This window comes from Myotis myotis, unplaced genomic scaffold (assembly GCF_014108235.1).
Source record: "Myotis myotis isolate mMyoMyo1 unplaced genomic scaffold, mMyoMyo1.p scaffold_m19_p_1, whole genome shotgun sequence".
In the NCBI taxonomy this organism is placed as follows: domain Eukaryota; kingdom Metazoa; phylum Chordata; class Mammalia; order Chiroptera; family Vespertilionidae; genus Myotis; species Myotis myotis.
Genome location: NW_023416313.1, coordinates 199,327,307 through 199,341,845, shown reverse-complemented (window position 1 = coordinate 199,341,845; position 14,539 = coordinate 199,327,307). Strand labels below are relative to the sequence as shown.

At 43.2% G+C, this 14,539-nt stretch overlaps 1 protein-coding gene across 4 annotated transcripts in view; it reads left to right on the top strand.

The window, feature by feature from the left end:
- Positions 1-12,857, top strand: part of DCAF5 (DDB1 and CUL4 associated factor 5) — a 106,328-nt gene extending 93,471 nt beyond the window's left edge. For all 4 annotated transcript variants that reach the window (XM_036311079.1, XM_036311075.1, XM_036311084.1 and 1 more), the window contains 2 exons: positions 2,682-2,809; positions 9,119-12,857. In XM_036311079.1, the coding sequence (XP_036166972.1) occupies positions 2,682-2,809; positions 9,119-10,882 (1,892 nt within the window). In that variant the 3' untranslated portion in view covers positions 10,883-12,857. The remainder of the gene's footprint in view (positions 1-2,681; positions 2,810-9,118) is intronic.
- Positions 12,858-14,539: the final 1,682 nt, after the last annotated feature.

Here is a 14,539-nt window from a genome sequence, read left to right as displayed (position 1 = left end):
GTTCAATGTTGCTCTGCCTCTGTATCTATTTTTGTTCATCAGTTTATAATGGTCTTAATTATCCATAAATGAGTGAGATCATATGGTATTTTTATTTCATTGACTGGCTTATTTCACTTAGCATAATGCTCTCCAGTTCCATCAATGCTGTTGCAAATGATAAGAATTCCTTCTTTTTTACAGCAGCATAGTATTCCATCGTGTAGATGTACCACAGTTTTCTAATCCATTCATCTGCTGATGGGCACTTAGGCTGTTTCCAGATCTTAGCTATGGTAAATTGTGCTGCTATGAACATAGGGGTGCATATATCCTTTCTGATTGGTGTTTCTGGTTTCTTGGTATATATTCCTAGAAGTGGGATCACTGGGTCAAATGGGAGTTCCATTTTTAACTTTTTGAGGAAACTCCGCCAATTGATGTTTTGCTTTCACATCAATGTTTCTCTCTCTCTCCCTCTCCCTTCTCCTCTCTCTCAAAGAAGAAAAAAAGAAAAAGAAAACCAATCTATAAGATAAAGATTTAGAAAGATTTGGAAATCAGTTATGAGCTTCTTACTTCATTCCTTTTCAACTCCTTTCATTTTTCAAAGGCTACCAATATGGTGGAAAGGTAGTAGATTAGGCATTATAGCCAATTTGACTCTGATTCAAATCCTGGCTCTGCCATTAACTAGCTGTATGACTTGGAAGAAGTCACTTAAATTCTCTGAGTTACTTCAGTTCCTTTTCTTGGAGGCACTTTAATCCCTTGTAGGATTAAACAAGAGATTGGTACTAGGTTTAACCTGAAGTTTCTTTGCTAGTGACCACCCCCATGGGGGTATAGATAGGAGTAGGATGTTGTTAAACATAGAATTCAGAAGAGACCGTAAGCAGGAATGCTATTTGTTGAATTAACCTCATATAGAACAAAACTAGACTTGAAGGAACTCCTTGGTGGTGGTGAGATTGCTGTATTGAGACAACTGTTTTAGATTCCCACAGATCCCTTTTATTTTGAGTAGATTCAGGTTACTTTTCCCTCCCATCACTCCAGCCTAGGAATACAGGGCACTGAGGCTGTCTAGGGGATTCCGTCGTGGCATCCTACTTTGGCGCTTTACCTTTTCTGATCCTGCTTTTCTTCATAAAATCATAACAGTTCTATGTCTAGTCACTCTTTTCCTTTATGGTTTATTAGCAAATTTGATGTTAGGCTGAGATATGAATAGCTTTAAATGTATTATACATCCTGACAATTCAAATATTAGTAATGTCAAGTATGTGGCAGGGGGATTAGGCAAAGGATATTTTTGTCACCCACCAAGTAGAGGAAGCACCTAGTACTGTATAAGTTGGCACTGTGAAGGGACAGATCAGTACAGTCTGAGACATTGATGTTATAAAAATATATATATTTACATGGCAATAAAAAGGAATATCTTCCATGAGGCAAAAGAGGAGTTGTATCGGGATGCCAAAAGCAGAGGACCCCCTTCCCCAGAGCCAGAATGTTTCTAGAGAAGTGATGTTTTAGTTATATTCCTTCCAAACACCGAAACAGTACATGTTTGGAATGATATCTGAGCAAGATGGAATTGGGAGCGCGATGGTGTGGAATGTGGAGCCAAAACTAGACCACTAGGGTATAGTTTCTAGGGTATGCCATGCTCCTGGTAGAGACTAAGAAGGTATTTATTGCTTTGATAAGTGAACACTCATTTGCCTGTGTCTGAATGCATCATATTTGCCATTTTGCTAGGGTCACAGGTTGGCCTGTGTGTACTGAGCTGTTGTTGACGGTTACTCAGAAGCAACCTTGCTCAGGACTTGGGTGCATGTGTTCTGTGTGACTGTGATGTCCTGACCAGTGAGGTTGAACCTTTGAGATTATCCCAAGTTCATAAATGATGACATATTCATTTATGGTGCAAGTTCCAGGCCTCTGGTACTTTTCTCGGCCATTGAAGAAAAAAGTTTATGGGATGGTCTTTAAAGTACAGCTTTCTATCGTGGCCTCTTGATTCTAATCCATAAATGGTGTCTTTAAGGCCCACGCACTTTAATTCAGATTCTCAAAACTTGGGCTCTGCTTCTTATGAAAGTGACCCAAATCTCCTCTCTTTATCCTTAGTTCTTCCCTTCTACCAGGGTAAAAAAAAAAAAAAAAAAGTATATCTTCCATTATTTCCCAGTGGTTTTATATATTTGTTTGTTTTGTTTACTATCTGCATCATAGAAATTGAGGGCAAATGGACCAGAAATGTTTTTGTGCATTTGAATAATTACATGCTTCTGGTTCTGCTTGTCCCTGGCTCAGCTACCTAACTGTTCCCAAGCAGTTCAGTCTCATTTTGCTCATGACTGGCTTTTTCTAAGGTAACACTTGGATGCTATCTTGGTATGAAAAAACTTATGAAATGTTTTAAGTGGATGTAGCTTCATTGACAATGGAATTACAGTGGGTGGGCGTGGGCAATGCTTAAAGGCTAAATAAAGGCTCTTGGTAAGAGCACATATGCCGAGAGATATTTCATTTCATCTTCCCTCTTCCCATAGCAACTTTATCTGTAAGATTAAGCTATCTGCTGGTGGAATAGTTAATAAAGAAACTCGATTCCAATTCAGAGCTGTTTGCCTGCCATTACTGGAACATATATACTTTCCTCATTGGATTTTTGTTTCCTTCTGTCTTCCCAGGTGGCATTGGTAGAGTGGTCAACGGAGCCTTCATGGTGCTGAAAGGGCATCGGTCTATTGTTAACCAGGTCCGATTTAACCCCCACACCTACATGATCTGCTCTTCTGGTGTAGAAAAGATTATCAAGGTGAGGCACCTTCCTATTCTGTCGTTTTAGAGAAATTATTACAATTCACAGTTGGAAGAAATGTATGTAGGACCTCATATCTAAACATACTAACAGTCTATTAAAATTCTCAATTATTTTGGCATACTATAAAATATTGAAAAATTGATTTTAACAAGAGTGATTTAAAACTTAACTCCTTTCAGGGACCTTATTTTATTTTATTTTTTTAAGATAAGGAACAATGTATTGTCATTTATTCAAATACTAGGGGCCCAGTGCACAAATTCATGCACTGGTGGGATCCCTTGGCCTGGCCAGCAATTGGGCAATCGGGGTGTCTTGCCCAGTTTGTAGGGAGGGACTGTGGGAGGTTGTTTGGCTGACCCCATTGGGGCCATTGGGGCCGGCTGTGGGGAGGGACCACGGGAGGTTGTCTGGCTGTGGGAGGTTGGCTGTGGGAGCGCACTGATCACCAGGGGGCAGCTCTTGCATTGAGCGTCTACCCTCTGGTGGTCAGTGCACATCACAGCGACCAGTCAACGGGTCTTAATGGTCGCTTAGGCTTTTATATACATAGATATTGACGTATTAACTCACAAGATATTCACTTAGAGGCTTTTGTAAAGAACTGGGTTTTGAAAAGCATCAATAGAAAACAGAAGAATTGTTTCTTCCTCATGGTCAGAAGAGGTAAATTTACGAAATGTGCACTGTCTCTCTTTTGGACACATGATAAATCCTGGCAGATACTTTATGCAACTTCAAGAAACAGAAATTGCTTCCCTTCCTGTCCTTGAAGCTCTAGAGATAGCCAGGCCTAGGGAGCACCCTCTTGCAGCCTCTGGGGGTTACCAACATTCCTTCACTTGTGGCCACATCACACTAGGATCAATATCTTTAGATCTCTCTCTGCTCTGTCGTTATATCACCTTCTCTTCTGTGTCTCAAGACCATTTTTAAAATAGTCACTAGGCTTTGAAACATCTGTATGTTCCAACATTTCCAGTGGCCTTTGATCTTGAGTCTGATGAATTCTGATTTCTAAACCCCATCTGGAGATTAAGAAGCCACCATCCCACCCTGACCAGTTTGGCTCAGTGGATAGAGCATCAGCCTGTGGACTGAAAGGTCACAGGTTCAATTCCGGTCAAGGACATGTACCTTGGTTGCAGGCACATCCCCAGGAGGGGGTGTGCAGGAAGCAGCTGATCGATGTTTCTCTCTCATCGATCTTTCTAACTCTCTATCCCTCTTCCTTCCTCTCTTTAAAAAAAAAGTCAATAAAATATATTAAAAAACAAAAAAGAAGCCACCATCCCCTTAGTTCAGTGGTTCTAAACCTTCCTAATGCCGCGACCCTTTAATAAAGTTCCTCATGTTGTAGTGACCCCCAATTTCATTGTTACAAATTGAACATAATTAAAGCATAGTGATTAATCACAAAAACTATATGTAATTATATATGTGTTTTCCGATGGTCTTAGGTGACCCCTATGAAAGGGTCGTTTGACTCCCACAGGTTGAGAACCGCTGTTTTAGGGGGAAAGTAAAACTTGGTTTGTGATGATTTGGTAGTTTTCGTTTTGTTTTGCTCTTTAAAAAAGGCATCTAAAATTAAACCAAGTTATATCTGAGGCAAGGAAAGCTATCAGAGATATAATGTTGGAGTTTCAATCAGTCTGCTTATTTGTCCTTATTCCAGCTTCTTGTATTGAGATTTTGTTGGTCCTGTGACTTTCATGATTGCATGCATTTCCCCATAGGGCTAGAACAGGATTTATAGATCATTTTTATTGACTTTTTCTTTTTACAGATGATGATGTTTATGATATAAATTAACTGGTTGAGGTTAATTACACACCTACTTAATGGTAAAGCTAGGATAGAGCCCTGTTCTTTGTTCTTCCCAGAGCACTGCCACACTTACCATGCTAGTGGGAATGGGGCAAGCTGATGTCCTGCTGCACTTGATCATCTCAGTAGTCCTTGACTTGGGCAGTCATTGAATTGGCCTTGTCCCTTGCATTGCTTTCCTTTCTCCTTTGGCCTATGACTAATGGGTTGGCATGTCCTTTCCAGGTCTGTTGACATCATTCTTTTTCTCAGAGAGCTCTGCTTGGGCATCTCCTTTAGAAGAAAATTTCCTGCGTGACTATACAATCTGGGATGCTTCTGTGCTGAGTCTCCCCAATTACTATTTAGTCAACTGGAATCCTTACCCTAAAGGTCATAGGTTGGAAACTAGCCAAGGGGAGAAAGAGAAAAAAATGTTTTCTCTGTGAGGTTATCCAGACTAAACTATAGCGCTTACTGCTTCTAGGTTCCAGTAGGGTCTGAATCCTGTCCCACCAGGAGGCACATTAAGCCATTTGAAACCTTAAGTCAGTTGGTACCCTCAAGCAGCTTTTTGAGTCTGTCTCCCATCTGTCAAGTGAAAACACTAACCATGAAATGTCACCCAGGAGAGCCTATGAATGACCTGTGCCTATCAATTTCTGACTGTTTCAATAAATTTCACTTTCCTATTTGCTGTTTCTGAGAGGGTCAGTGGAGAGGATCATCCCATCATCCCACTCCAGCCTGACTCCTGCTCTTCTCTCTCTCCACTTTATCCCACCTTCTTCCTGTTTGTCCTTCACTGCTGCCTTTCTAGCCCAGAGGAGAAGAATCCCTGTTGTCAGGGCCAGCCTTTTCTCACCCATAACAGGTTTTCTGTCCCCCTGAATGTTCACATTTAGCAAAAGAGGGGTCTATTTTGTAGTTAAACACAAGATGGGGCAAATAATATATATATATTTTTTTTTTTTTCAGAGAGGAAGGGAGAGCGAGAGAGATAAACATCAATGATGAGAGAGAATCATTGATCAGCTGCCTCCTGCATGCTCCCTGTTGGGGATCGAGCACCCAACCTGGGCATGTGCCCTGACCGGGAATCAAACTGTGACCTCCTGGTTCATAGGTCGACGCTCAGTCACTGAGCCACACCAGCAGGGCAAATACTGACTTTTTTTTTTTCTCAAAGACCAATATTTTTTCACCCCATATGTGTGATATAACTATTGTGTGCCATTTGTGCTAGGCCCTATAGGGAACACAAAGGTAAAGAAAGGTAATGCAAGTCCCCTAGGAATTGATGACCTGGTAGGAGAGATAAGAAATAAAGATAATGGGAAATGCAATAGGTATACAAGAGACATTAAAAAGTGCTGTGGGAGGAGAGAGATATTTTTTCCCATGTGGGGGAAATCTCAGTTTATGTAATATTTGAACTAGATTTTGAAGAATAAACACTGCAAAAAAAAAGAATAGGCGTAATATTGGAAGAACATTCTAAATGGAGGGAATGGATATTTAATTACTTCATTGAATCGACAAATATTTATTGATCACCTACTGTGTTCCAAGCATTGTGCTTATGAATAAATGCTCAGAAGCAGCAAAGTGTAGGACTGGTTTAGGCCAAAGTGATAATATTTGGCCAAAGTGAAGAGCACAAGAAGGGAGGACTAAGATATAAGGCTAGGAAGGTAGGCTGGAGGTGGGCCAGATTAAAGAATGTGGAGAACATTTGAAAAAGAATTGAATGTATCCTTTTCATCGGCAGCCTCTTGAGCTAAACTTTTCACTGGACTTGGAAAGAGAGAGCTGCTCATCCCTCTTCCTTTTCTCATGAGCCTTGCCCTATGAGGAGGCATGTCTAGCTACCTTTCATATGTCACAGGAAGTTGTATTTTCATTTTTCACTTTCACTGTAAATAAATAAACAATTTCACAAATGCTTGAAATTTATATTATGGATGATGGAGGACTAAGATAATAGGGACCATCAGTATTTATTGTGATCAAAAGTCTCTTTGAGGATGAGTCTGAAACTTTCTGATTGAGGCATTCAGCTGTTAAATGAAAGAAAGCACCACATTTATTGGTGTTTTGGTATGGACTATAGAAAAAATTCTTATTTCTACAGCTGAGAAAAAGGACTTTCTACAGAACAGGGTGAAGTCATTTGCACAGGGATATGCAATGAGGCTGGGGTTCCTTCTATCTGTTCTACCTGCTCCAGCAGCTCTGTGGTTCAAGTCTCCTGAGGCTAGAAAACTGGCTGTCTATGAATCTTAGGATTGGATAATACATCTATTCACTGCTTAGATGAGGGAGCTGAGCTTCACCCAAGGTCACCAGCTAAGTAGAAGCTGAGTGAAAACCCACACTCAAGTCTCCTGCCTCCTGTTCCATTACTCCAAGCTTCAGGAATGAAACTCTGCCTCAGCTTAATGTATTCCAGAGTCCAAATAAAAGCTGACTTTCAGTGTTTTGGTTTTCATTCTTTACATGAAGACGTAGGGCTCTGGGTAGTAGATTAGAACCTCAAAAGTAGCTTGTTGGCTAGTTAGACCAGCATCTTACTATTAATATTTTGTGCTTCTGTTAACAAATTCTGAGTTTCTGTGAAGTACATAAAGATTTGGCTTCATGTTTGACCACATGGTTGGTAACATTTCACCATTTTTTAAACTGGGGAAGTGTGAGATTTGGTCCAGAATATAGTGTAGAACCACAAAACATCCTAAGGGTTTTGCCTTTAGGACCCCTCATTTTCCTTTCTAAGCCACAAACTTCTATTCCTTTGGACATCTGTTCTCAGAGATAATCATTTATTGTTTGAGCCTGTTGCTGAAGGCCCTGTTTAAATGTTCTCAAACGTCGAATCTCAAAAAGGATTTGAGACTCTTTAGATATATCTGTTGTTTTCTGCTACTTATTTTCTACTGACTATATTCTAGTGTTTCTTAAAACTTGGTTCCCCTCCACTTGCTCACTCCTTGAGTGCTTGTTAAACATTCAGAACCCTGACACCTCCCCATGACTTATTGAATCAGAATCTTTAAAGGTGGGTGGGGCTCAGGAATCAATGTTATAATTATTCTTCAGGTGATTCTTGTGCACTCCAGAGTTTGAGAACCACTGTATTCAAACTCCCCTGGGTGAGATTATGTAGCTGGAGGGGGGAGAACACCTGAGGAGTTGTAGGCAGGGCCCAAGTTGGAGGAGGAATGAATCTGAATTGGGAATTGGTAGAGAGCTAACCTAGAAGGTTTCTTCAGCCCCTCTTGAAGTGGGGATCCTCCAAAGAAGCACTAATCAGGAGTTCAAGTAAAGCATGGAGGGAACAGGCTTCAGTAAATTTATGGAGGCAAATTTGGCTTTGGATAGCTTTGGGGAAATGAAGCCATTGTCTTGACAGAGCATAGGGAATGAGAAGCCACTGTTTTCTGGGTTGGGTGCCATCTAAAGATAGACACCAGCCTGACAGGCAAGAAAATCGCCTGGAATTTTATCTGAGTTGCCATGGCTACTAGCTGATCTAACCAAGCTTCTTTGTGCTGCTCCGTGGACCAGTCTGGCAGTCAGGTGAAGCTAATTGTCCTCATTTGCAGTGACAGCTTAATTTACCTCAAACTTGATTTTTGCATAATTTACTCAACTTGTAAAGTTGGGCCTTTGCATTCAGACAGACCTGAGTTTGAATCCTAGTTTAGCCACATTTTAGCTATGAATCCATGTTTCTGACCATGGAGTGGAGGGATGTTAAAGGATGGGGCTGCAGTCTTGGGGTGAGGGGTGCCCTATCTATTCCTGCAGTAACAGAAGAGTTGAGGAGCAAGCCAGCAACTCCCTGGTTAAGAGAACCCAGTTTCCTGGGTAACTAATGCCTGCATGTCCAAGAGGGAAGTGCAATGTAGGCAGTTGGCTATTCTCATCAAGCTCCAGAAGCAATTCCCATTAGTTAAAAATAGAAATGTTGCAGTTGGAGGGAAGTGGAGTTAGAGGCTAAAATATTAACTGTCACAGAGGACTAACTGCTGGGTCTGTTTCACTTTGGCAAAGTGGTGCCTCTCTGTGCACAGCTTCAGTCTTCTGAGAGTTTTGAACACATTGGCCAATCTTTAAATCCTCTATCCTCTGAGATTATGAAGGGTAGTATTATAATTTTCATTCTAATAGAGGGAGGAGGTGAAAGGGGCAGGTGGGTTTTGGGGGAGATGGTGGGTGATTATCCTGGGCCTAGAGACAGGACTTAGGTCTCGTGACTAATGCTGCGGACTAGACCAGGCTTTTTCCCACATCTGATGTTAGAAGCCTCGGTTTTCATATGTGCCCAATATAATCCAGTCTGATAAAGACTATTTTTAAAGTTGGTTGACAAGTTCTGGCTAAATGACAGGAAGGGTCTGGGAAAGCTCTGCCTTGGTGTTCTCTGTTGCCACCAGGTTTAGAATACTTTCCAATCAGCCCTCCTTGGTCTTGTTTTCACCTTCTGTGCAGATCTGGAGCCCGTACAAGCAGCCAGGATGTACCGGAGACCTTGACGGTCGGATTGAGGATGATTCCCGCTGCCTCTACACCCACGAAGAGTACATCAGCCTCGTGCTGAACAGTGGGAGTGGTCTGTCGCACGACTATGCCAACCAGTCTGTGCAGGAGGACCCCCGGATGATGGCCTTCTTTGACTCGCTGGTGCGCCGCGAGATCGAGGGCTGGAGCTCTGACTCCGACAGTGACCTGAGCGAGAGCACCATTCTCCAGCTGCACGCGGGGGTCAGCGAGCGCTCAGGCTATACCGACTCCGAGTCCTCGGCCTCGCTGCCCCGCTCCCCGCCACCTACAGTGGACGAGTCTGCAGACAGCGCCTTCCACCTGGGGCCCCTGCGGGTCACCACCTCGAACGCAGTGGCCGCAACTCCTCCGCCACCCGCTTGTGAGGATGCAACTTCCCGCCAGCAGCGCCTGTCGTCTCTGCGGCGCTACCAGGACAAACGCCTCCTGGCGCTCTCCAATGAGTCGGACTCTGAAGAAAATGCCTGTGAGGTTGAACTGGACACGGATCTCTTCCCCCGGCCTCGGTCTCCCAGCCCCGAAGATGAGTCCAGCAGCTCCAGCAGCTCTAGTAGCTCTGAGGACGAGGAGGAACTCAATGAACGCCGAACGTCCACCCGGCAGCGGAATGCCATGCGGCGCCGGCAAAAGGCGCCCCGAGAAGAGAAGCCCAGCGCCCCACCCAAGCCCGCCAACACCTACATTGGAGAAGACAACTATGATTATCCCCAGATCAAAGTGGATGACCTCTCCTCCTCCCCCACCTCCTCTCCTGAGCGGAGCACTTCCGCTCTGGAGATGCAGCCCGGCCGGGCATCACCAACTTCAGACATTGAGTCAGTGGAGCGCAAGATTTATAAAGCTTACAAGTGGCTCCGCTACTCCTATATCTCCTACTCAAATAAGGATGGAGAGAGCTCCCTGGTGTCTGGGGAAGCAGACGAAGGGAGAGCGGGAACCAGCCATAAGGACAGCCCAGGCCCTTCCTCCAGTAAGGAAACCTGTCTAAACACCTTGGGGGCCCAAAGGAACCAGGACCTACCCCCTGAAGGCCGCAGCAAGGATGCTTTAAAAGAAGGGACTTCTGCTAAAAATCCCAGCATTGCCCCAGGCCATGAGCACAGTGGCCACTCTTGGGCAGAGGCACCAGAGGACACCACTCAGGACACTAACAACAGTGGCTCCGTAGAACACTCTTTTGAAACCAAGAAGCTCAATGGAAAGGCTCTGAGCAAGGCCCTGAGCAGCCGGGCCGAGGAACCACCTTCTCCTCCTGTCCCCAAGGCATCTGGCTCTACTCTCAACAGTGAGTCTGGCAACTGTCCCAGGACCCAATCTGACGACAGTGAAGAGAGAAGCCTCGAAACCATCTGTGCCAACCACAATAATGGACGCTTACACCCTCGCCCCCCTCACCCTCACAACAATGGACAGAACTTTGGGGAGCTGGAAGCAGTGGCCTGCTCTTCTCCAGGACATTCAGACAATGACCATAACTTGTCCTTCACAGGGGGACTCCTACACAAAGATTGTTGTGGGTCTGAAATGGCCTGTGAGACCCCCAGTGCTGGAATGAGAGAGGACCCCACTGACTCCCCAGGCATAGACAGCAGCAGGGCTGTTCATGGCCATGGTGGCCTCAAAAGGCACCGAGTCGAATTGGAAGATACAGATTCAGAGAATTCCTCCTCAGAGAAGAAACTAAAAACATGATAAATACAAAGGGAAAACAAAAAGCTACAAAAAGGAGCTTTACAAAAAAATTTTTAATCCTGTTTAGTGAATACAGAGGAAAGGAAAAAAAGTATTAAAGGCACATAAAACCAGGGCCTGAATTTTGTGTCTGATGCTGCTCCCTTCTGTTCAACAATGGGTCTGATGTTTAGTTGTCCATTGGCTTGTGCTGTGCTAAGAAAGGGAAAAAATCCAAGTGACTCCTTTCTAGTAAAACTTGAGCATAGTGTACCTGTGCAGATTAGATTCCGTCAAAGTAAACCCTTGTTGAGACATTTGATTTGTTCTTGTGTGTGTGTGCACTGGTATGCGTGAACTCATTGTTTCAGACTTGTCCTTAGTTCTCCATCAGAAAAGGATCTATGGATCTGTGTTTTTTTTGCCATCTCACCTTGTTTACATGCAATAGGTGTCCTGGTCTTAACGATGAGTACCTGCTAAGTCAGGTTGTGCCGCCAGTGAGTAGTGGATTTGTGCTGAAAGACTAGGGAGGAGAATAGAGACAGGCCTTCAGCCCATTGGCTGTTCTGGAAAGGAAAGCATGGTTCCTTTTTAAAGAAATCTTCCATGTTTTCTCTCAGTAGCACTTCTACATTGAGCATTTAACATAGACATACTAAAAGTGAAGCATTTTTAATGCTAATAAGAGGTTAGCACTTAAGATCGGATTCAAGAAGAACATAGATCTCTGATAAATTTCACTGATTACAAATTGAATGATGCTGCAACACATACTATATGGAGGCCATAAAATATAACTAGTTGTGGGTAACGCTTTAACCAGTTAGATACTTAGTTCTAAGAGATACTCAGAAGGCCGGCAGGCGCTTCCTTGGCCCTATGGGATGGTGTCTAGGCATATTGAAAGGGGGAAAGATAGCTGTCAAGAACTTTGTGCTCAAACTACTAAAGTGGATGTTATATGTGTGTTAAAAAGTGTAGTAAAGAGCAGAGTGTGGTACTATATTAATTTAATTCAACCCAAAATGATTGGTGAGAATTGGTGGGCCTAGCATCTTCCCCCAGGCTTGCAATTGACAGAGGCTGTGGTGTTCTGACTAGATCTTGCAGAGCAGTGGACATCTTGAAGTAACAGATTCTTATTACGTAGGTCTGTTAGGAGGCAGTGTGTGTGGAGAGAGGAGTCACTGGTTTAAGACTCCTGGCGCCTAGAGAGACTCTGTTTCATTGAGGTACATACAGATTGAGAGGGGAAAAGACCAAGAGATTTTCAGCATTGCAATGGTAGTTACAGTCACTTGGTTATCAATGAAGGGTGGTGCAAGACAGGAAGGACTAAGGATGACCAGATATCTTATTGTCATAGATGTCATGAAAAGGCAGGAGAATAGTGGCAAGAAATGAAGAAGAGAGAGAGGAGAACACAGTCACTTTCTTGGGCACAAAGGTGCTAGACAACTAGGAGCCCAGTCAGCATTGGTGTAGGCGAGAACCAATGTGTGACTGATGTGGCCTCACTGATCCTTTTAGAGGAGGACCTGCCCTACTGGAACTGGGACCAACGGGAGAAAACCTATGCAGGATGAAGACTCGGATGGATTTAGGCACTGGGGGAAGAGGGGTTATTTATAAATAGAAGGTTGTTGGTTAAGCCAAAAGGAGATAGCTTGCTAAGCTTTGTGAAAGGAAAGATGTGCCTGGTCTGTGTGATGTGACTTGGGAGTGAAAACTGTCTTAGGAGAAGGAGCTGAAGGAGTGTGAGTAGCAGTGGGGATGCTTACAATTTAACAATTGTAATCTCACTGGGGGAATAAAAATGGTTCTGTAACCATTAGAATTGCTTTGGATTTGTAATCAAAATGGTTTTATGATTTGTCTTTGACTATTCACAGATAATTGTAAATTCTGGTTTTATAAGCCCAAGTCATTTTACATTTGCTTTTCCAAAATTTATTAAATTGGAATTTTTTAATCCTTTATATACTAAAAAAGATATAATCATTCAGTGTGTGTTTCTCTTCCCCTTCCTAGTCAGCATACCTAATCTTTTTGTTTTATTTAATCAGTAGGTATCCTTTTCTGACTTCTCTGATAATCCACATATCTTCCTGGGGAATAAAGAAGTGGTTCAAGTTCCCTTGTGAACTAGCCACTTGGTAGTTACTGTTCCCAAATGCAGAATTTGGTCTTTTCATGTTAAAAAGCCTTCATCTCATTTGGGTACTCAAAAGAGAAGTCAAAGTTTATTCTGGTTCAACTTTAGTATCCAAGAAAGATCCTTTTTTAGTAAGGATGCCTTTCATCCTTGGGAGAGACTCTTCCCAGCACCCCAGGGTCAGCGTGCCAGGAGATAGGCCCTCCGGGTATCCACAGGAGCAGGAGAAATGCTTGTCTCCGTGGCCACTCCACTCTCATTTCTAGAAATCTGTCTGTGATTGTGGTCCTGGAAACCTGGCTGGAACCACTTCCAGGAACCCTTTGCCCAAACCCCTAACTTAGGGCCTATAGTATAGAGCAGTGGTTCTCAACCTTGGCTGCACATTAGAATCACCTGGGAACCTTTTTAAAATCCTGGTTTCTGGGCCTCATCCTCCGGAAATTCTGTTTCTTTGTTACTAATGTTGTGGCCCCACCCCATAACAAAGAAACAGAATTTCCGGAGGATGAGGCCCAGAAACCAGAATTTTAAAAAGGTTCCCAGGTGATTCTAATGTGCAGCCAAGGTTGAGAATCACTGGTATAGAGGCTCCAACTTGGGAGGCATGTTTAGTCTCCAGATTCTTCCAGGAAAGGTCTTTTTACCAGCAGGACTGTGGCACTGATCAGATCAAGAGCTATTCAAAAGTGCCTCATGTCTTTTTCTGCATCCTATACATAAAATTTTAAGTGGCTGGTCCAGATATATAAAACCATTTCTCTCCACTTTATTTTTCACCTGGTTTTGTGATTCCTGTGTCGTAGGACAGCAAGTAAACGAGTAGTTGGCTTGGGGCAAACGAAGGTTGCTACTGTGCTTGGTTTTCTAAGCCGGAGTCCCCTGTTTGTCACGGTGCCTTCCTCTGCTGAAGCCTTACCTCTTCACAAGCCCACCTCTCCCAGCAGCGCTAACTCTTCTGTGTATATGCAAATAAACCTATTATTCACTTCTCATGGCTTCCTCTTCTCTTCCAAGGGAGACTAGGTTTCTTAGACATCCCTCTTCTTACATTTCTTTCCTGGTTTAATTCTTGCCTCGTTGGAAACTTGATTCAAAGCTACACTGAAGACCAGAAGAAAAATTGGCCAGTGGTCACTGTCACTTCTAGGTATTGGGACAAATGTCACACCTGAACAACAAAATGTAGGATACACAGAGGTATCTACTTGGTCTGGAATTGACCCTTTTGTCAGTTGGAACTGAGTAAGTGAGGCAGTAAAGCAACATTACAAACAGCCCCCAAAGAAATGTTTTCTGATGTTTCCAAATAGCAGATTGCTTTTCCTGCCCTGTCTCAGGCATGCACTGCAAACTTGTTTTCTTAAAAGAAAAACAAACAAAAGGCCTTATACATCCTGCCTCTAAAACTGCCTCCAGTTAACTGAAAAATCTTGCCAGCCAAGACTCTTGTGAGGAAAATAAACCTTCCAATGAAAGACTGTCTTCCCTTATGACCTGAGCAAGACACTGTGCCAGAG